The 21,827-nt window shown below is 39.5% G+C and overlaps 1 protein-coding gene across 6 annotated transcripts in view; it reads left to right on the top strand.

Moving 5' to 3' along the window:
• The window catches only part of ORC5 (origin recognition complex subunit 5), a 217,354-nt gene that overhangs the window by 6,126 nt on the left and 189,401 nt on the right, over positions 1-21,827 (top strand). For 5 of the 6 annotated variants that reach the window (XM_090041980.1, XM_090041982.1, XM_090041981.1 and 2 more), the window contains exons 3-6: positions 1,724-1,816; positions 10,870-11,067; positions 14,641-14,715; positions 19,805-19,916. In XM_090041980.1, the coding sequence (XP_089898106.1) occupies positions 1,724-1,816; positions 10,870-11,067; positions 14,641-14,715; positions 19,805-19,916 (478 nt within the window). Of the gene's footprint in view, positions 1-1,723; positions 1,817-9,885; positions 10,062-10,869; positions 11,068-14,640; positions 14,716-19,804; positions 19,917-21,827 lie in introns of all 6 variants that reach the window. The other variant, XM_090041985.1, reaches the window with a different exon arrangement.

The following is a 21,827-nucleotide window of genomic DNA, read 5'->3' as shown; positions in this document are numbered from 1 at the left end:
TGTGTTACATTACTCATCTAACTATGCTGGCATTTATTTTGGGTTTGTGAGCTGAGGGCTGAGTTACATTTTTTGTTCTAAAAAAGTTTTCTCTGTTAACTTGATGTTAACCTTTTTGATTAATATAAAAATAAAACTAATATACAAGAGCCTTGGAAGCTGTGACAGGCTTATTCTGAAGATATAATTATTTTCTATTTTTTAAAATGAATTAGGTCAATTTCCATTTTTCCTTTTCATATCAACCTTTTTTCTTTTAATTCAATTAAAGTACTTTGTCTTGATCATAGAGAACTGGATGTTTAATAGAAGGCAAATCTTTCAGAGCACATCAATGATTTGGGACCCTGAGACCATGCTGAGACTACAAGTTTCCCATTCCTGGCAGTGATGCCTTAAATATGGCACAGTACTCCACATATGCTATTGTTTGGTCTCCAGCCAGAAGCAGACTGCTCACATCTGACACTGAGGGCCATGCAGAACTATCTATATTGGTTATTTTTGGGGCATGATGGGTAGCTCAGAGCAGTGCATGTTTAGAGGTGCTGTTGCAAGACTCAGTATGTTTGTGTGATCTAGATATGGCCTGAGTCCCTTTGAAAATAGGACTGAAGATCATAAATCATTTATGTGCTTTTGAAAATGTCATCCAGTGTCTTGAGCTGCCAAATAACTGCTTAAACTTGGTGAAGCAATAACAGATCTTCAAATATTCATTTTTATTGGTTCTTCAAATGATTTATAACTTAATAAAATTTCTCTGAAATATACATTGTGAAACTATTGAACAGATAAGATTATCTTGTTGGGTAGTGCCCCCCAGATGTAGATGTAATAGATAATGGGGCCCCTATCCCTTTTTCTTCCTCTTCTCTACTGCCTCTGCTGTAATATTTCCTGTCTTAATTTTACTAAATTCTCATGAACAGACAAAATTTTGTAGCTTTCACATTAGACCGTATTGGTAAGTCAAGTTAAAGTCTACCGTTGATATTCTCAACCATGGTGCCCCAATAACTTAGGGTGCTTTGAAATGTTTTTAAGGGTGCCACAAGGTTACAAACAGTATTAATACTGTTAAGTTTGTAAGCACAATTCACAAGATAAACCCAGAGATTTTAAATAGGAATTCATAGTATTAAAAACTTTCTGACTGGTTGTGGTCTTTCTGAGTTCTTTGCAACAGAAGAATTCCTCTGTTATTTTTCTTCAGTCAAAAAATAAGTGAAAAATAGGAGCTGTCATTTTCTGGGGGGCACCTTGACTCTAAAAAAGTTCAGAACCACTGGTCTAACAGCTGCCCTTATTTACCCAACTGAACTAAGAGCATGCCATTTTGCCCCTTAGGCTTGCTCTTAGGTGCAGTTGTGGCAATGGGAAAACTAACTGGAAGAGCTGTGCCCACACAAGGTGGGCTGGGGGAAAGGGAAGGGGAAGGCTGCCTGCCATAGTGCTAATACCATAGTTAAAGCAGCAGCAGCATCCCATACAGTGTAAACCTAGCCCTAGTCAAGATATCAGTGGTGGCTTTAGGCTATACTTGATTTTTTTTAAAACTCTAATAAGGACCAAAGTGATGTAATGTCATATTGCATTTCAATTTGTGTATTCTATATTGAGTGCCTTAGTTTAAAACAAAATCTTTCTGCTGGCAGGAAACTTGATGACTCAAAGTCTTTAAATCTCTATTAAAAAAATTCCTTTTTAACTTTTCTCCTAGCGTCAGCAATATAGCTTCCCATCTATCTTTATCTATGGACATACATCCAGTGGAAAAACTTACGTGCTGCAAACTCTTCTAAAAACACTAAAGGTAAGAATAATTTCAAATTCATACTGAATTCAGAAAGGCTTAAAACCAGTGAATAATTAAAAACAAATCCCTCAAGGAAACTACTTGCTATTTGGTGAAGATCTCCAAAAACAATTGATTTTCCTTCCTTGACTGTCTGTTTTCTTATTGTCTCTCATTTTATTGCCGAAAGGATCCTCTCTCCCCAAGCAGTGATACACAATGTAATACAAATTAAAATATAACACTGACTACCATGGCCTTTGTTAGAAATTTAGAAGAAAGCTGCAGATACCCTTAATGACATTTTTTATGTGAGGAGAGTTGAGCTAAGGGTGGCTCTTGGTGGAAAGTGAGTTCTCCCGGTATGACTGAATGAGTAAAAGCACAGTAACTGACTGATCATACCTGTTCACACCTTACATTTTTAACTGAGTAATTTACTTTTTGACCACCCCCACCTTTTGCCCATAAAAATGGGCATAGTATAAATACTGAATCCTATAATGCTACTAGTTGATAGCTAATTGTGTTCTAATGGCATCTAGGCTAGGGAGAGACATTACACATAAACCAGTTTAAACGATCAGAAACTGGTTTAAATCTGTAACAGAACAGATGTTTGTAGCACTAGGGTGTTCGCTACTGGTAGTAGTAATAAGGGCAGCTGCCAATCTCTGCAGGTGTGGGTTGCTGGGGCAACCAGTCTGGTCAGATGACCAGAAGGGGGCAGGGCCTGGCCTTTATAAGCAGCCAGGCTGAGGCCTGAGGAGTGGGAGCTCTGCTGCAGAGCAGAGCAGCCTGATCACCTGAGCGTCTGCATGATGGTACAGGGTGAAGAGAACCCTGACAGGGATGAAGAATAGCCATGGTGGCACGGAATGTACATTATAGCCAGGAGGCTTCTTTTGTGTTGCAGCCGGTTGGCTCGTGGCTTTGTGTTTTCTGTTTGCTATTGTAACACCGGAGGACTGGGTGAGGCTGTAGGGGGTTGGAGGAGGCCTCGTGGGGGCTACCCAGTAGAGTGGGGGTTCCTGGCACCAGAGAGGGTGCTGTGTTTGGGCGTTTGTACAGACCCCGGCCCCAGTGGGGCAGAGTCATGCAGCATGAGACAGGCCCCAGTGTGGGCATGAGCACGAGTAGAGCCCTAGGGAGGGGCGTGCAAACAAGAAGCCCAGTGAGGGCATAACTTTCAGGGGGCACTGACCCCAGTCCTACGAAAGGGTCTTGAGGGCCAGGTAAGGCGGAGGCTGCCTGAGCCCGATTGTGAGGTGCCCAAGTCGGGCGTAAGACCCCTGAGGAGGGTCAGGGGGCCAGGCATGGCTACGGCTACCTGAGCCCCGAGCGCAGGAAGTGGGAGACGAAGTCCAGTGCGGGCATCGCGATAGCGGGAGACGAAGCCCCAGTGTGGGCAACCCAATCGCGGGAAGCGCGGGAAACGAAGCCCCAGTGCGGGCGACGTGAGCACAGGAAATATGAGACAGGCCCCTGTGGGGTGAGTGCGTGGGGAGTGGGAGACGGCGCTGATAGGGGCGAGTGCTCGGAGGTGAGCACACTAAGACGCCCGGTGAGGGCAAGTATAGGAATTAGGAGCCTGGTGAGGGCAAGTACAGGAATTAGGAGCCCGGTGAGGGCCAGCGTACGTCTAGAGCCCGGTGGGGCAAGTACAAGATTAGAGAGCCCGGTGAGGGCAAGCGAACGACTAGAGCCCGGTGAGGGCAAGTACGGGAATGAGGAGCCCGGTGAGGGTGAACATATGAATAGAGGCCTTGGACAGGGCCACTAAGGAAAGAGCATAGATGGGATAACATCTGGAACAACTGAGAGGCTTGGGGCATGGTATTAGGGGTGGAAGGAGCCACGCGACGCCCATAGGGTTTGGGGCACCAGAATCTATTTTGTATACAGCAGGGACCAGAAGGGTAAGAGTACGGGTCCAAGGGGTCAAGTAAAGGCAGCCTCCCATTAATATTATAGAACCATCAAAGTCGTGGCAGGAAAGAACGAGGGTGCTAAACGGGCAACTTGGCACGGTAGGGGCGCCAGGAGAGATCACGGCTGCTCCTGGGTCCCCATCCCATGACAAAGTTCAGTGCACATAAACCGTTTTGAAAATGGCTGTAACCGATTTGAGATTAAACCTAATCAAATGTAGTATCAGACTTAACCGATTTGTGTCAAACTGGTTTATGCAGTGTCCCAGAGCCCTTGCTGGTTTAAGAGAAACCAGACACCCCCAGCATCCTGACATGGTCTCTGGGCTGTGCAGGGCTCTCTACTCCACATCAGAGCTGGCCCCTCTCCTTTGCTCCCTGGTTGCAGCTCCAGTAGAGACTTTGCCTCCCCCCCCCCCCTTGCTTTACACAGACACCTCAGCAATAGCTAACAGACCACATGCTGGCTAGGATCAGTGCTGTGGGAGACGACAGGCAGACAGGCTTTTTGGAGCTAATCAACAGGTAGCTTAATGCCCTTCCTTGGAAGAGCTGTTTAAGAAAAGCTCTATTAGTTAATGGAGAGAGGCTTTATTTTCTCAATAGGTCGATAAATACTGAGTTAGGGATGATAAACATTCCTTGCTGGGCTGTTTAGGAGGTAGGGAGAGGAATAATCAAAGCATCCTGCCAGGGCCTGGCCAGGCCCCCTGTTAGCTCAGCCCTGTCAAAGTGAAGGGAGGGCTGCCATAGCGCTCCCCGGCTTCTATCCTGAGCCACTGCAGGCATGTGCCTGCATTTCTGGGATGTCTGTCTTGTTACAAAACTGATTTAGCATAGCCAGGCTAGATGAGCCAGGTTGATTCAATCTGCAAAGATTGAATCAATTCAGGCTCAGGCTTTTTGAATGTCTGTCACTAGCCCTAGAAATCCCAGTCGTGGTCAGAGCTTCATTTTGTTAGGCGCTGCACAAACAGAAGACACAATCCTTACCCTCATCAAGGTCCAACTTAATTTAAGATGGAACATGAGAGGGAGAGGGAGTGATAAGCATGCATAATTATGTGGATAAAATATAAATATTTTAAATTAAATACTGGATTTTACGAGACTTGGTTTTTAGAATTTAATTTTAGTATTTTTTTCACTTTAACAGTCAACATGTTTGAAATGAGCAATCTTGATAGCGTCTCTCATTCCCATTTTCCTAATCTTCAACTACTTCCTTTTTTGCAGACAGCCTTTTTTCTACGCTGTATTCTATCGCTGTAACGTCCCCCTTTGGCCTCCCCCCCGTTTACTCTCCCCTTCTCTCTCTTCTTTACCTTTTGTCTTTCTAATTTCTACCTATTTATATTCTCACTGACATTCTGCCACACTTAACTTCTCTCATTTATTGGCGTCTCAGACCAGCAGAGACTCCCTATGCCAGAAGAGGGGTGACTGCACCTGAAAGCTTGCTAAGAAGTTTTTTTTCCAACTACTCATTTGGTCTAATAAAAGATATCGCATGTACTCAAAGAACGTTGTTTGCCTATGTCCTTAGACCAACACGGCTTCAACTAAAAACCCAGCAATCTCTATAAAATTTACCTATACTATAATCTACTAAAATACTCTAAAAAATATTCATGCTGTCCATGTTTGCAGCCGGTTTTAAATGAAGTCAAATCACTGAACTAGTGAAACTCATTGTTTGAGCACCTGGAACCAGACTTTGCTTTTGCAGCAATAGGCTTTTCTGCAGGTGCAGAAGAGAATGTTATCTTCATTATAGTTTATTTAACTAGTTCAGGTCAACAAGTAGCTCTTTTACACTTGAGAAACTAATTGAGATTTATCAAATCAGGAAAGCATGTCTTCCTCTTTAAAGGCATAAATAAAAAAAAAAAACACGAGGATGAAATCTACTAGTCCTAAAATCTTGAAGAGCATTAGTTGAATCAGAAGCTTCACCAGAAACAATCAGTTCAATTTGTTAACTACAGATAATGCTTTCTTTATTTAATAAATCTGTTTTAAATACAAAAATTGTTGACAACAGTTTTTCATGCATGTAGCATATTTACATTAGTTTTCTTTAATGATAACAGTTTAGATATGCTTTTGTGCACTTTTAATTAAATTCCAATTTCTATCTAAATGCAGATTGATACAAATGGTAAGTAGAAACTTGTCAAGTATATAAGAAATCATTTCCCATTTTCTAAAATAATAATAAACATGTGAGAATGAGTTTCTGTTAGGTTTTAGTATAGCTTAAATAAATATTTATTGATCCAGCATATACTTCAAGTTAGCAGAAATACAAAATTATTATATCCTGTCTGAATGCAAAATTTAGTGTACATTTGTTGTTGGCGTTTCAGATAAATTTAGACATCTTACAAGATGGCAGATGGATAAAACTTAAATGTTAGATATTGATGTTTAAGTTCTCAATAGACTGACTAACTTGATAGTTCATTTTGAAAATTTGCTGTCTTCAATTAACAAGTTTGTTTGATCAAGTTAACAATTTGGAAGGAGAAATGAGATATATAGGAGTGAGGCCAGCCTAATTTTGTTTCTACTTCTAGGCTTCTTTTCCTTATTTTATTGTTTCTGCTTTTTCTTTACATACTTTCCCATGTAGATGTTTTATTGATGATGGTATGAGATTGGTAGTTATTATCACTTGAAATCGTGACTTCTTTTGTGTTTTCCTGATCTATAGATTGTTCATTTGGTTTTACCTGAATTTAACCTTTGAAAGACTGAATTAACATTAATTATTCAATACTGTCTATTTGCTAAAAATGACATTACCTTGCACTTGTCCCATGGAGGTGGATTCCTTTGTGTTCCCCACGTTCATGTCAGCACCACTTTCCCTTTCTCTCCTATCTGATTATCACTGCTGACTCTGTCTGTCCTTCCTCAGACTCGTGTCTTAACATTGTGTACCTCTTTTTGTGACCTTCTGACATCAGACCGTGGTAGTTGTATGATAGTTGAGGGGAGAAGAAGCAGCTCCTCAAGCAGGAGAGGTTGAGTATATCAGGAATTATTTCAGTCAGTTTTGCCCCAATACCAAACCAAGACCAGAAACTCTTCTCATCATACTGCTGCAAGTAGGTACCCCTGCCTTAGGAAGTAGACTGGCTTCTGGGTATGTCCGTAAAGATTAATACCAGAGTTCTTAAGGTTTAGTATTAAAATTGTCATGTAGTTCTTTTAACTCTTCTGAAGAGTTTAGCTTCAATTTCAGATAATGACATTGTAAAACCTTGAAAAAACACATGCAGTCTTGGCCCCAAAGAGCTAAATTGTGTGGAAAGAAGCGAGCCTGTGTGGCAGAATGCATGCGCCTCACAAAAGCAAGAATGTGATCATAACCATGGCCCTGAATCCACTCTATCTTTTAGAATCGCTGCAGCCAGAGGACTTGTAACTCTGTCTCCTCATCCCATTAACTGTGTGGCCGTTCCTTTTCTGTCTACCTGAATATGTTTACATGAACTATTTTTCTTTTTCTGTCTGTTTTGATTGTTTTTTCCAAATCATCTAGATTCCACCTAAGTAAAAAAGCGGAATAATGAAAACCAGTACTGGAAGCCTGTAATGTTTAAGTTTTTTCAAGTAAAGTTCCCTAGGTGCCTAAAGTTCTGATTTGTACATAGTTCAATATTGCCAGGGCTAAGCACCCCATCATATCCTCTTGCCTAAGCTCCATCAGGATCTACAGATGAGGTGTTTCATGTGCCCTGAAATAGCCTAATATATGCCCTGTAATAACAGTCACAGCACAGTGTACAGTAGAGGCTGCCACTTTCTTTGAGAAACACAACAGCAGGAGGAGAAGGTGGTGGGAATGAGTGGTGTTCCTCTTTTATACAATAACCAACTGCTGAGGGCATGCACTCATGGATGGGGAGACCCAGGTTCAGTTCCTTCACTCATTTCGCAAGTGGGAAGATCTGGGTTCTGGTCTCTTCTAAGGATGGTTTATGTCAGTGAGAGCCACCCTTTTTGGCAGGCATGCCACAAATTAGTCCCATACCATTCCCAAGTGCTACTCCAATTCTCTTCCCCTTTCCTGATAGACTGCTCTGCCCTATGCTTCTTGCCAGATCTGCTGCTACTTTGCTTGTTGGTTCCTGTCCTATCTCCCACTGTGTTGCCCATCCTGCCCTGGACTGCTACATGCCACACATACATGCTGCCCTGCCACTTTTGTCACGTGCTGCAGGTTGGCCACCTCAGGCTTATGTTATGGTTTATATTTTACATTAAACTATCAGTGGTTAAAATATAAGTTGTACATAGAGTAGAGACCAGAATCCAGGGCCCCCCAACTCCCAAGTGAATACTGTAACTGTGCTACTAGAGAGTCATGCTTGTTCTTACTCCCTCTTTTCTGCGAAGTGGCACAGCCTCAATGGAAGGGGTATAGATTGCCTTCACCTGAGCTGTGCCAGGGGGTTAGGACATATTGTAATCAGAGTGGAAGATGTGGGTCTGACCACCCTCAGCATTGAACTGGTATCTTCCACATCCTGAGTGAGTGGTCTAAGCACTAGGCTGTTGCATAAGAGAGGAACACTCTCTCCTCATCTAGGAAATGTTTCAAAATATGGGAGTGATCCTTCTTTGGCTTTTGGTAGAGTTGGTGTTGACACTTAATTCAGGATAGGATTCAGAGCGTCTAACTAAAGGTAGGGACCTAAGCTTCAAAAGGGGGCAGGATTGTTTACAGGTTAGCTAAGCTTGCTCAGTATGATGAATGCTTTGAATCTCATTTTGAGTTGCCTGACTCTCCTTATCCATTGTTTAAGAGCATCACAATGCCCAGGTCTGTTTGTGCATCCTGCCCTTTAAATACAATGGTAAAAGGAGGAGGTAAGAATATTTGCTAGTAAACATTGTTTGAGTGGACTGCCAGCAGGTATTTTCCACCCACCTTCCTCACAATCTATGATACAGGTTCTGATTAAGTGGAATGACTGCAATGAGGTCAGCAGTGAAGCTTCTATATATAACCTTGCACCTGAAGTTTGGTTTAGCAAGAAATATACTTGTGCCCCTATGACTAATGCTTTCCAGAGGTTTTGATATTCAGTGAAAAAGGAACATATGCTTCTCTAGGAGCGGGGTTCTATGCAAACATTCTACTTTAAGAACTAGTTGCTATGCAGGTAACATTTCTTTCCTTATATAAGTGTATGTGGCAGATACAACAGCCATCAAAATAGCATCAATGAGGTATTTGTCTTCCAACCTTAACTTTCGTGTATTAAAACAGTGCTGTAAAAACTGAAATTTTGCCAACGAATAACATGAAAATCACTTAGTTTATTAATATTTGAGAGCTGCACAGTATCTCAGTTCTTCAAAGTAAGGGCTGAAAGGAGTGACCAAATTTAAGCTTTTCTGTTAAAAATATCAGTGCACCCACCTGGTCTTGTTTAGGTGCTCTCTAGTGACTTTCGAGCGCACACCTGGTTCCAGCTGTGGGGTGTGTCCCTGGGACCTTTGTGTCGGGTCATGTTCAATACGGAGGGAGGCCTTGACACTTCTGCGATGACTTGGTTTTCTTTTCTTTAGTGGTGGGGTTCCTCCTTAGGGATTCTTACAGACTGGGTGCTCCCTTTGCAGGCGTTCTTGGGGCTCCACCTTCCCTACACCCCAGCCGTGCACCAGCCCTCAGGACTGCCAGATGATGGGTTGCCTGCCTATCCCTTTCTGATGTTCTTGTTCGCTCTCTTCTCTCCTTTTCTGCCTCTCAATGACCTTTCACCCAGGATGACAGTGATGTTTGAGACCATGCTCGTCTTTGCATCTGTTCTCCCTCTGAGGCTTCTGCTGTGCCACGTTGGTCCTCTCTCTTGACTTGGGGTCACTCGTAGGTACCTCTACTGGTCCAGGCTCTGTGCGCCCTCCAAAATAAAGTAACAAAAAAGAAGAGAAGAAAAGAATAATTGGGGTACGGGTCTCTCTGCCCACCCCACTCATAGGTCCAGCGTTTGTGGTTCACGGGATCCCTCGACACCATCCTTCCTTGGCCTGACTCCCCTGCCAAGTCAGTTCTGTAATTCTTCTAATGTGGTTGAGACTTTTGCGGGTCTCTGTCAGGCCCCCCTTCTGAGCTGCCAACCATGTTCTGTTGAATTGCAGCCCGGGGAGAAGCTTCGCCCTCTGGCTTCGGCATTGCTGCCCCGTCTCCATTTTCTCACCACCGGCTTTTAAATCTGCCGGGTGGCAGTTTTTACTGACATCATCTGCCAGCGCCGTTCCCAGCTGGCAATAAAAGCAGCTGATGAACTGTGCCGGCAGCCCTTCTCCTGGGGATGGTAAGTGTGCCCTCTTTTCAGGGCTTTCTATTTCTGTCTTTGGGCGGGTCAGCCGTGCCTCAGGTCCCGCCGTGGGAGGCTGCTCCAGTGCCTCCATTTTTATCCCTCTGGGACAATCAGGCAATCTCTAAATGTAATTCTTGGGTACATATGCATCTGGTACATGTGTGTATCTCCCTTTGTTCTGCCATTTTACTGGTTTTATTCATGTGATCAGTTCTAGAGTTAAAAATGCAAGTAACTGCCCTTCTAGGAATAAAGTTCTTATATATTTGAAAGCTTTGGTTACTCAGAATTTAGCATACAGCTTAAAGGTCATGTTATGTTCACATATACCTACAAACTTGTAAGTATATATTTTAGTATATCAGACTTGAAGCTTTTAAATAAATCCTGTGTGGTGGTCTGAGGATTTCTGCTATTGAGATACAATACCCAAATAATGTTAGAAATGGATTAAAGGGAGAAGAATTTAAAATTTTACAACTTTTTGTGGATTACTCTTGAAGCCCAGTTGTTACTACAACAAAAGCTCATGGCAGCTATTGCTAAACAAATGTCTGGTATGATCATCATGCTTAAATGTAATATTGTCTCTAGTCCTCAGAACATTTGCATAGATGTGTGATAGGTGCATGCTTCTGAAAGTACATTGTAAACATGCCCACACATCTTTTCAGGAGCAGATGTGAAGGTTGCATTCCAAAATGCCTTTAGATATGAAGTGTTTTTTAAACTCACTCCTAGATTTATTGACCTGAAATTTTATTTTCAAGTGGAAATCTTACATGTTTCTTCTCTTTTGTAGCTTCCTCATGTATTTGTGAACTGTGTTGAATGCTCTACTTCAAGGCTTCTTCTAGAGAAAATTCTGAGCCAGTTGCAGAGCCTTTCTTCTAAAACTAAACATGCTTCACACACATCCTGTGACACTTTGAATCAGTTTGTATATCTGTTTAAGCAAGAGACTATGGCTGAAGAGCTACAGAATGAAACAATATACATTGTAAGTAATTTAACATGCACATTGTTTCGCCTTATTTTCATTTATTTCACTGAGTGTTTGCATTTATCACAATCCTTTTATGCATGAAAAAAATACATACTGGTCATTACAAGAGTTCTGCTACATTATGTTTTATGGGCCTGATTCAAAGCCAGCTGAATTTGATGAGGATCTTTAAACTGCTTTACTGGGTTTTAGTCACCTTCAGTGGGTGTTTATACACGTGCTCCAGGAGCGGGGTGGCTGGTGCTTTAATTAGAGAGTCTCTGAAAGCTGCTCTAATTTAATTAAAGCGCCAGAGCGTCTTGTGTATCAGTGTACCCACGCTTCATAATGGCGGCAGAAGTGCTTTATCTAAAGCTTGTTCGATGCTGATATGTGAGACGCTGGAGGCTGCTGGAGCACAGAAATTACCATGCTCCAGCAGACTCAATTAATTGAGTCTGTTCTGATGTGTTGTAATTACAGTGTGTTGGAGCAGCCTTTCTGCTCATGTATAGGCACCTGTTATGTTCTTCTAGAGGTAGTCACACATAAATGCTAATGGTAAATTTTGCCAAATGGTTAAATAAACATAACGTTTTCATCAAAAAAGTATATATTTTTTTATCAAATAGCAAGGTACTGAGAGAACCTGAATTCATTTTTAATTAGGTGTGGAGATAATATCAAACATTTCTCTTGGGGTATAATTCTATTAAAGAGAAACAACGTAGGGGAGTAGTAGGGAAGTTCACTATGTAGCGCACAAATAGAGAAAGTAGCTAGGCTAAAATAGATTGAGTTTAAAGATCAAGCTGAGGAGCCTGAATGATTGGTTCCATTACATAAAGGACTATTGAAATTTTATGGCTCTTGAGTTCCAGTAGCAAGATTTAAAGCTCAGTTCTTGCCTGTAAAGGTTGTCATTGTGATTGAAGCCGAATGGGGAAAACTAAAGCAATGAAAAATTTAATTTGGCCACATGATTTTTGTGCATTTCATAAAGCCAGGTGGTTCAGCAGACTTATTTCAAATGAAAATTTAGAAATCACATAGTATTATTGGTGGACAACTTCAAATAATAGGAATAATGAACATGTAGTCTAACTAACTGGTTAGAAAAAAAGATCAACACGTTTAGTAAAGGAAGTCTGACTGAAATAGACATTCAGATTGGAATTTAGGTGCTATTTTGATTATTCCTCTTGTCATTTGTGGGGATACTGTTTTGGCTTAATTCAAGTCAAATAAGGGAGAAGTTCACAAATATGTTGAAGCATCTTGTCATTTTACCAATCACTGTTAAATATGTTATGTATTCACTCAAAATATACATATTGAGTTCAGGAACTTTATATTCTGTTTAATCAGTGTGTTAATATCTTAGTAATTTTATACAGGAATGTTTAACTCTAGTTAATAAATCCAATTATTATCCTTCAAAAAGAATGAGCAAGATGAAATTTAATGGTACTTACAGGATATTAGAGGTGATTCAGAGAAAACTGTTTTAACATATAGCTACAAATGAATATTAAAAAATCTTAAAACTTAAATTTAAGATTGAAATATGCCCCATGAATTTTATAAAACTATTATTTTCAGATTAATGTATGCATTAGAAAGGGTTAAATGCTTGATTTTGAAAGACTTGTAGAGAGAGTTTGCATTTTATATTAACATCATTAGAAGTTAGTTGAATATTGATTATAGAAGGCAAGGCATTAAATTCTTCAAAATGATCAATTGTATTGGGTAAATAATTGCTAAATCAGAAGAATTAAGTGTTAAATTAGTATTTCAATTCTGTTCTGCATGGAAACAGACAGGATGGGAAAAATCAATTTATGTGAATTAACCTATGTCTTCTCGATTTATTATAGGGTGGTATAAATTGAGATTGATGGAAAAACTGCAGACTAGTAGCATAAACTGACAAAACAAATTTATTCGATTTCATTTCAGTGGTAAATAACTTAATATTTCAGCTGCAATTAAGTCAGAGAAAATTAAGATAAATGGTTCCTCTCATGCAAAGCCTTCTCAATGTTTCTCTTAATACAAGTATGGGTGCTGAGCATTCCTGATTACTCAAGGAAAACAAAATGAGTCATTCTACCTACTTTAAGAATTGTAAAGATAAAACTTATTCATTCTTACACTTATAACAGTTGTGTTCTCACAGATAAGCTTGCTGTTTATAATATTATTTAACAGTGAAAGTTATGAAACGATTGTTTATTAAAAATCTAAAACATCTTGCAGAAGTTAATCCATGTTTAAGTTAAGCAATAGTATTTGCTGTTATAGGCCTTTAGTATATGCTGTTTTTGTGCAAAACACTTAAGGTGCACTAGTGACCTGCTATTATACACCTGGCCTTGTCATCAAGGATAGAACAATAGAAAAGTAGGGCTGAAAGGGACCTCAGGAGGTCATTTAGTTCAGCCCCCTGCTCAACACAGGATCTTCCCTATCTAAAACATCCTATATAAGTATACATGTAACCTATTTTAAAACTGCATGAATTGACAATATCATGTTTCCTCTCAATATCATCTGAACTTGAAATGCGTTGCTGTATAAGACATCCATTAATTCTGTTCTGTGGGCAGTGAGGAAGATGGATGTCTCTTAATATTTGGGGAAAAAAGCCATTAAAGAGAACAGAATCCAGTTCTCTAAAGACTTGTAATGTCATTACAGCAGCAGTATCCCCAAAGAAATAATCATTTTGGAAGTCTGTATTTAAATTCAGAAGAACAGAAAACTGAAAAAAAACTTGTACTCCCCTCTCCTCCCTTCCCCTTCCCCCATTTCTGCTCAAGATATGAAGTGTTCTGGTGTATAAGGTTTCTCTACTGACTATTAGGTAAGGCTCCGATTTGTATCTCTAGGATTTAACATATATTAGTTGTTTATATGTACAGTGATCCCATTTAAAAAGCTGATGTTTACTAATAGTGTCCACACAAAAATAAACTATTTCTTGGAGCTGTTATAGATTTTCCATAGGGCAAAGAATCAAGTTGTTGAGCTTAATTTGAGACAAGGTTTGACGAAAGTTTTGTCACACCGGAAAATCAGACTTGTATGAACTATAAAGATAACAGCACCTTTTGTTAATGAAAGGTCATCTTTTGATGGAAATATGCAGAATCTGTTATAATAAACCTATTCAGGTAAAACCCAACTAATATGCATGTTGTTTAAAGCTTTTAAAATAACAGAATTATCTGTAAATGAGACTGCATCTATTAATCGGTTGCTAATGATGTCATGGGTTTTGTCAGTAATACCCAAGTGCATGGGTGATTTGCTTTAATTTTCACTTCACACTGCCATAAGACATGACTAACTTGGTTCTTAGGGATTCTGTTTCTTTCCAGGTGCCTTGCACACAGCACACTTGAATCTATAATCTTCCTGACATGCTCTGTCTGAAATGTCTTACTACTTAACTGGCTCCTTTTGCCATCCAAGGTTATAGTTAAAATGTGGTTTCATTAGCTAAGCTAGAAAAGTTGTTGAATCCTGCATGAAAGGACAGTTTAAAATGCACTCTGTAATAAGATCACCCTTTGTTAAAAGGTACTGGATAAAGCAGAACAGCTGAGGGAAATGGAGGCAAATGTGCTGCCAGCATTTCTTAGACTACAAGAACTGGTAAGTAAAATAAAATATTTTGGATGTATATTGCCTAAAAACACTATGAGATTCTTGAGGCAGCCTTACTAATGAGTGAGCTCTTCGACTTGAAAAATCTTTGTGAGTTGTTATATTTATTTATTTTTATAAAGTTGTTATTTTTTTATAACTTTGGTTAGCAGCAGAATTGAAACATCACTGGGCTTTTTCTTCCATATACTCTCAGTTGTTTATTCCAGTTAATGATATCTTATCCTATAAAGTCGGCTCTTTTATGCATTTCTTTTGAAGCTGTTTCAAGTATACAGCTACATCTTCTAAAATATGTTTTGCTTTTAAGATGAATGCAGAATTCACCCACGCTTCATCAAAGCTTTATAATAATTGCCCAAAAGAGCATAAACCTCAGGAGATAGGCAAGAGAGATGGGGGGCAACTTCCAATGAAAGGAATTGTAACGTAGCCTCTTTTGGCTTTGTAAAATGGAAAGGCAGTCTCTGAAAGCCTGGCAACCATTTGTATGTGGTTTTAAGTACTCCTGAAAAGCTGCTTTAGGCAGAGTTGAACCTAAAATTAGCGAGTTTGTGGTTAGAGACATGTACCTGCACTCCAGGAAAATGTTTACCTTCAGCTTCTCCAACTGTGTGTCTGGGAGCCTTTTATCATGGCCCTACTGAAGACATACTAGGAGTCTTGGAGCACTGGCTGTGCTATTGTACCCGGCTCTGCTCTCTTTAACCATCAGCATCCCTAGTTGTTGAGAACCTCTTAAAAGGCTGTGCTGTGCTACAGTTTGGCAGAAGAGTTACTAGTTTGTAGTTGTATTTGGAATGGCTATAGATGGGCTTATGATTTTGGAAGGGTCTGTCTTGGAGGAAGGACAATGGTACATCCTTCAAAAACAGATTAAAGGGGAAACTGGGAATAAGTATAAAATACTGATTTTTTGAAGTTGCTGTAGATCAGGGGTGGGCAGTTGCTTCAGCTGGATGACCACTCAACAAGTTTTGGTGAGCTGTTGAGGGCTGCACACACAAAATCTTTCCAAAGATGTAATTTTAACAAATTATAGATAAAAAAAAAAAACAACCAGACACTAAAAATCAAACATTTCCTATAATATTTTATTTCAATAATTTTTGTCCTGATTTATGGATTTTTGAATAGCGTATATAGAGATGATTACATAATAGCTCAGAATAAAATCTTTGGCCATTTTTACATGTGTTTTAATTAGTGAGCTACAATTTAAGAAGATGAAGTAGGGGTAAAGACTTTTGAGATTCCTCTCTGAATTGATAACCAGTTCCACCTAAAGTAACCTATTGTCCTTTGCATCCTAATGTCCCTTGTCAGGCTTCATTCAAGCTTTCCAGTGCTTGCATGCCCATTGTCTTGTGTGCTTCAAGGCTAAATTAACCATTTACAGAAAGGCATTTTAAGATTTCTCATTCATTTCATCTCAGGGTAGAAGAAATTTTAATACGGTAACTCTCTTTACACTTTCATCATCACAAGATACTAGTTTTTTACTCTATGGCTGCATAATCTTTTCCTCGTATAACTTTTAGTGCCCACTTATTTGGAAAATACCTGGAAGCTTCCAAGTACAGCAGTTAGCATTCTGGATGCTATGATACCAGCAGTTGATGTAGGGAAGTAGTTTTTGCCTAGGGTGGTTCTCAGCCTTTTTAGACACTAGCCACCCCTTTATAGCCTCAAACACCCCTCAGAAAAATGCCAGCTTTTAGCTTTCACTCATTTTTTGACTATAGAAAAATAATAGAGTAATTCTTTTGTTGCAAAGAATGCAGAAAGACCACAAAAGGTCAGAAATGTTTTTTGACATTAAGGATTCCTATTTGAAATCTTTGGGTTTATCTTATGAATCATGCATAGGTGTCTGCAATAGTAACAGTGATACTATTGTACAAGCACCCTGTCACACCCTTAAAATGATCTTACAACATCCTGGTTGAGAAGTGGTGGCCTAGAGCCCCATTAATGATACCTTCAGGAGACCAAAAGATTAGGCCAAGAATTTTAGAAGATGCATATCTTGAAGCTCATCTCTGAAATCCATGTTTAGGCATCAGAATACATGAGGGTGACTTTCAAGAGCACTAAGCATCCAGTAGCTTTTGTTGGATTTGGTGGGAATTGTAGATGTGTGGCTTCTCTGCTTAATTACCAGGTGTCATGAATTTACTGTGTAACGGTGGGTTACCAGAGAAAGATGTAGGGAATCTTTTGGAGGTGTGTCAATCTGTTGCTGAACATTTCCTCATGTCTTAGATGGAAAAGAGGTTGGATTGTCAGAAGTGGAAAGAGGTAGTGTTTCATGAAGTCATTGGGGCAGTTGAGGAGTGGATCTTGGGGGCAGAATGTCTGGGTTTCTGTGGGGAACGTGTTACTGAAAATGGTTCGAATGGCTATGGGGACCCATTAAGTGTCAGAGCTGACAGTGTTTAAGCACATGTACCTATAGCACTTGTCTGCTAAAACACTAGGCGGTCTAGGTGAAAAGCGCAATGAAAGGAATCTCCGGAAAAATTTCCTCTTGTTAAACTAAGTTACTATTTTAAAAAGAAAAGTATATTAGAGAACCTTAAGGATTCCATTTTGGCAGGAAGTGACAATAGAGAGATAAAAGGAGCTCACCCTGTGCTTCAGTGAATAGGAACAACAGGTGATTTTGAAAGCTTTTCCTCCCCAGGCAATTTCCACTTCATATTAAAATATTTATTGTGTATATTCAAAATACTTTTATATAACTGCCCTCACTAAATGTTTTCTTTAGGTGCTTTAACTGAAATGCTCCATCCTACAAGGACATGTTGAAAACCTCCTGGGATCAGGGGTAGGGGGCAGTGAGGTGTGGAATAGTGAAAGAAGAAAAATGTTCTCATTCACTGATGAGCAGCTTAAATTTCCTGACCACAACCAGGGCTCTTCCTAAATGCTGAATTCAGTGGTGCTAAGCCATAGAGATATTGAATTACAATGAATCCCACACCTCAAAAATTAAAAGCCTTCTCCTGGATAGGAGAAATTTTTTGCAGGAATGCATGTATTTTCTAAAATGTACATTGGCTTAAGTTACAGGGATGTATTTGGTAGCTGTGTTGGTCTGAGACAAAAAGAAATGCAAAAATCTAGAACTCTTAATGATGTCTTTTATTAGACCAAGTAGGGAATCGCAAAACAATTCTCATTTTCTGTAGAATTTTTTTTTTGCGATTTCCTAGTTGGTCAAATCAAAGGTATAATTTCTGAACCAAGAGTTCTAGATTTTTGTATTAGCTTAAGTTATTCACTTGTGTTGTCCATCAAACACTGAGTGTTTAAAATAGTACTATGTGTACAAGGTTTTCTCTCTTTCTGGTAAGCTTACAAAAATTGAATGGAACTTAGATTTTTAGTGTTATCCTCCTTCAGTAGACAAATGCTGTGTCTTTTGTGAATGCGGCTCTTCCCCTGGTTGTGAAAACTTGTACAATGTAGATATGAGTGGGACAGTTTGTCATAGCTGTATGTTGATCTTGCTAGCAAGAGACTATTGTAGGCATATGTCAGTGTCACTGATTTGCCATCTCATGGTTTCTTTGCAAGTAGTTTGTTAAGATGCCAAGGGTCAAATAAATGGAAAATGTTATCAATTATATTTTAATAAGAAATATTTTTGTTTGAATTGCTGATCACTTTTGCAGCACTAGTGCTTGATTACAGAAGCATAAGGTACAATGTTAGTAGTCTTGCCTGTGGTGAGGACAGTGTTAGAGAAGGGATTAAAAAATACTGGCGTATAAATTGGTTGTTCCACCTTGCTGTTAAACAGAATACCTAACTGTACAGTTGAAATAGCAAACAGAATCATCACATTGTAAATCAGTTTACTACCTTTGAATCTACCAAGGAATAACATTTTACATAGGGTATCCTTAAAGTATATTTTGAATGCCTTTTTCTGATGATCTGTGTGCATGTAGTTTGTTCCTTTGTCTTTTTGGAATCAGTGTTCCAGGTTGTTGTTTTTTTTTCACTTCTATGGTGATTAATTGATTTTTACTTTCCAATTTTGCAAGTAATATAAGGAAACATAGCCTACTTCAAGAGCTCTGAAATATTTATTGAAGAAGCATACTTGAGGGCCTCTGTCTTTATGCTGAGTGTATATTACAGTTGCAGAAATACTTAGAGATAAAGACTACAGTATTACATTTGTGAACTATTAGCACAAAATGTGTTGTAGGTGGATTGGTTTACTCAGAGTATCTTTCCAGAGAGTGGTGATAAACTCCTGTAAAGATACCTTCTGCATGAAGGAAATTGCTTATTTAATTAAAGAGTGCAAAATGTATCTAGCATGACTTTTTTGCATCTCTTTGAAGTTGGTACTTGATTTATTGTAAAAAAATATATATATATTTGAAATATTTCTTTCATGCTTAATAAATAGAAAATGTTAGAACTCGATAACAATGCATTTTTTGACATAAAGAAAAATTTTATTACCTGTTGAACTGAATAACAAAGTTGGAAATTGCATGTTCCTATTCCTATAAACTTTATTGAAATGTCAATATAGAGTATTAAACCAATTACAGCCACTATCATTAAAATTGCAAACCAGTCAGTAAAGTAGCGAGATCATTTTTACCACACAGGAGCAGGGAGAGGGAAGTCAGCTGACATTTATAAATAATTCTGAAGTATCTTTCCTGAACGAAAACATTGCTCTTGCTTTACCTCCTCAACCCTTCCTGTTTAAATCTAGACTTTCCTTGAGATTAATTATCAAGGTAAAATGTTGTCTTCATTTGGGGGCAAGAGAGGAAAGCAATTTGATATGTCTAATACCAGGGTCCCATCGCCCAAAATAGTGTAAATGTCAATTAAATGGTAAGAGATGTACAGGAATCCCAGTTACAAAGATCTGCAAATGTATTAGCATCTTGATTAGGCCACCTAAAAACTTATTAATATACTGATAATTTGTGTTAAACTCTGAATTTGATGAAATTCTTTGAATGAAGAATGCTAACAGTCATTCTTCTGATTAATATTTTTACATGCAAGGTCACTTTCTCCTCCTTTCTTTTTACAGGCAGACAGAAATGTGACTGTCATCTTGGTCACTGAAATTGTATGGGAACTGTTCCGTCCAAGTACAGGATGCTTTGAACCACTCACCTTATATTTTCCTGACTATAGCATAGGTAATTAATTTTCCCCATTTTTTTAAAGAAAAAAAGTACTTGAAAAGCTCTATGCAGATGGGGTTTTGGTGCAGGGAGGGGGTGTTGTATGTTTGTTAACCATTATGACTTTTCCTACCAGTAGATTTAAGTCATTTAGAAAACCTGGTAATTGAAAAGGTATGCTGTATACTAGAATTCGGAGGGCTTTGTTCATATGGACACAAATGAAAACACCCTTTGGCTTTTGGCCAAAGTATCATGGCTAAACTGAATATGAAATGGAGAAAAGTATTGCTGTAGTCAGGTGCCCGGGCAGGTGCCACACTCATGGCAGCTTCCAGTCGCTGTATCATAATATCGTGATTATGTGACTGCAGTGGCAGATGTGCTTTCCTGTGGCTCCTCTCTCCCCTCGCACCCAAGTTGGCACCCAGGGCAACTGCCCTCCTTATGCCATTGATTAAATATATTATTTTAGGTGCTGGTACTTAATTCTGTCCCAGAAGGAAATTTGAATTTCACTATAAAAAGGAAAAAAATACTGAATCTCTGTGTTGGCTTTCTTAAATAGTATGGAGTAATCAATTTAGTCTACAATGTAAGAATATTCTGGTGAAATAATATGTATGAACCATGGATTTTTTTAATGTGCTTGTCGAGAAATATAAAAAAAAAAAACTTAAGTTGCAAGAAAAATTCATTGAATGGTCTTTCATTTCTGGATATCATAAACTGCTTATCTCAGCTTTAATGAAAGCTAAGGAAATTCAGACTAAAAATTATTTAAGCTAGTATTAAGGTTGAAAGCATATTGCTGTTTGAAATATTAATTGACTATCATAATTTTTTATTTATTTATATTACAGTAGTACTTAATGACCCCAGTTGAGATCAGGGCCTCATTTTAAGCATTATAATCCTGACCTGAACAGCTTATTGCGTGAATTGTTGAGGGAGAGGAAGGGGTGGCAGAATACAGATCTGTGGCAGAGCTAGCAACAGAACTCAGAGTTTCTCAATCCTGGTTTAGAGCCCTGTGCTTTGAATGCCCTTACTTCATTTAAAAACAAAATTCTATGAAGTCAAGAAACCTTAAGCAAGGTCTTGATGGCACCCATAACATTTACTTTATGGTCCCAAGTGTTGTATACATCTGGATCAAACATTTCCTTCCCTTTAGCTCAATGTTTCCCAACATTTTCCAGCCCAAGGCACACTTACATTGACAACATTTTTCTGCGGCACACCTATTAAGGCATTCCCCATCCTCGTACTTATTGTAGCTCGTTGCCGTGGCAAAATTCCGTGGCACACCTGTTCATTTCTGACAGCACAGTTTTGTGCTGTGTCACACAGGTTGGGAAACACTGCTTGAACTCGTCTGAGTTTTCATGCTGAGCAGTTCCGCACCTGTGACAAAGCCATGGAATAACCAGTGGACTGCCACCAGACACATTAGGGCAAGAGACTACCTTTCTCGAGTCTGGGTTCTGGACTGTATTTCATGCTTTACCTTCTGTGTCCCGAAGAACTTCCTAGACGTTAGCCATCATGGATGTGTTTATAAGGGACAATGCAGTGCTTTGTTCTGTAGTTTCAGGTCCTGGAAGCAGAATACCTCCATTAGTGCAGTGCTCTGCCTTGGCTCATTAACTCTGATGAGTTTGCTAACTTGAGAATGTCTACCTAGCACTGCATTGTGTAGGGGTGCACCAACAGAGATTCTTGGGGCCAATACAGATCGCCAGTTTTTAAGGAGGCATATCGACTGATACTGATCCGATTTCCGATACTAGTCTGGCAGTGTGGAGAGCTGCCTCCAGCTGGTAAGTCTGGTGTGGCGGGAGGGGGAATGAGGGGATCAAGCCCCCCCCGGGGAGGGAGGCATGGGGCTGGGGCAGGAGCTGCCTGGCTGGGACAGGGCCGGCA

Source organism: Crocodylus siamensis, chromosome 4 (assembly GCF_052110815.1).
Source record: "Crocodylus siamensis isolate JL-2025a chromosome 4, ASM5211081v1, whole genome shotgun sequence".
Lineage (NCBI taxonomy): Eukaryota > Metazoa > Chordata > Crocodylia > Crocodylidae > Crocodylus > Crocodylus siamensis.
The sequence above is the reverse complement of the archived record's forward strand: the minus strand, read 5'-3'. Positions and strand labels throughout refer to the sequence as shown.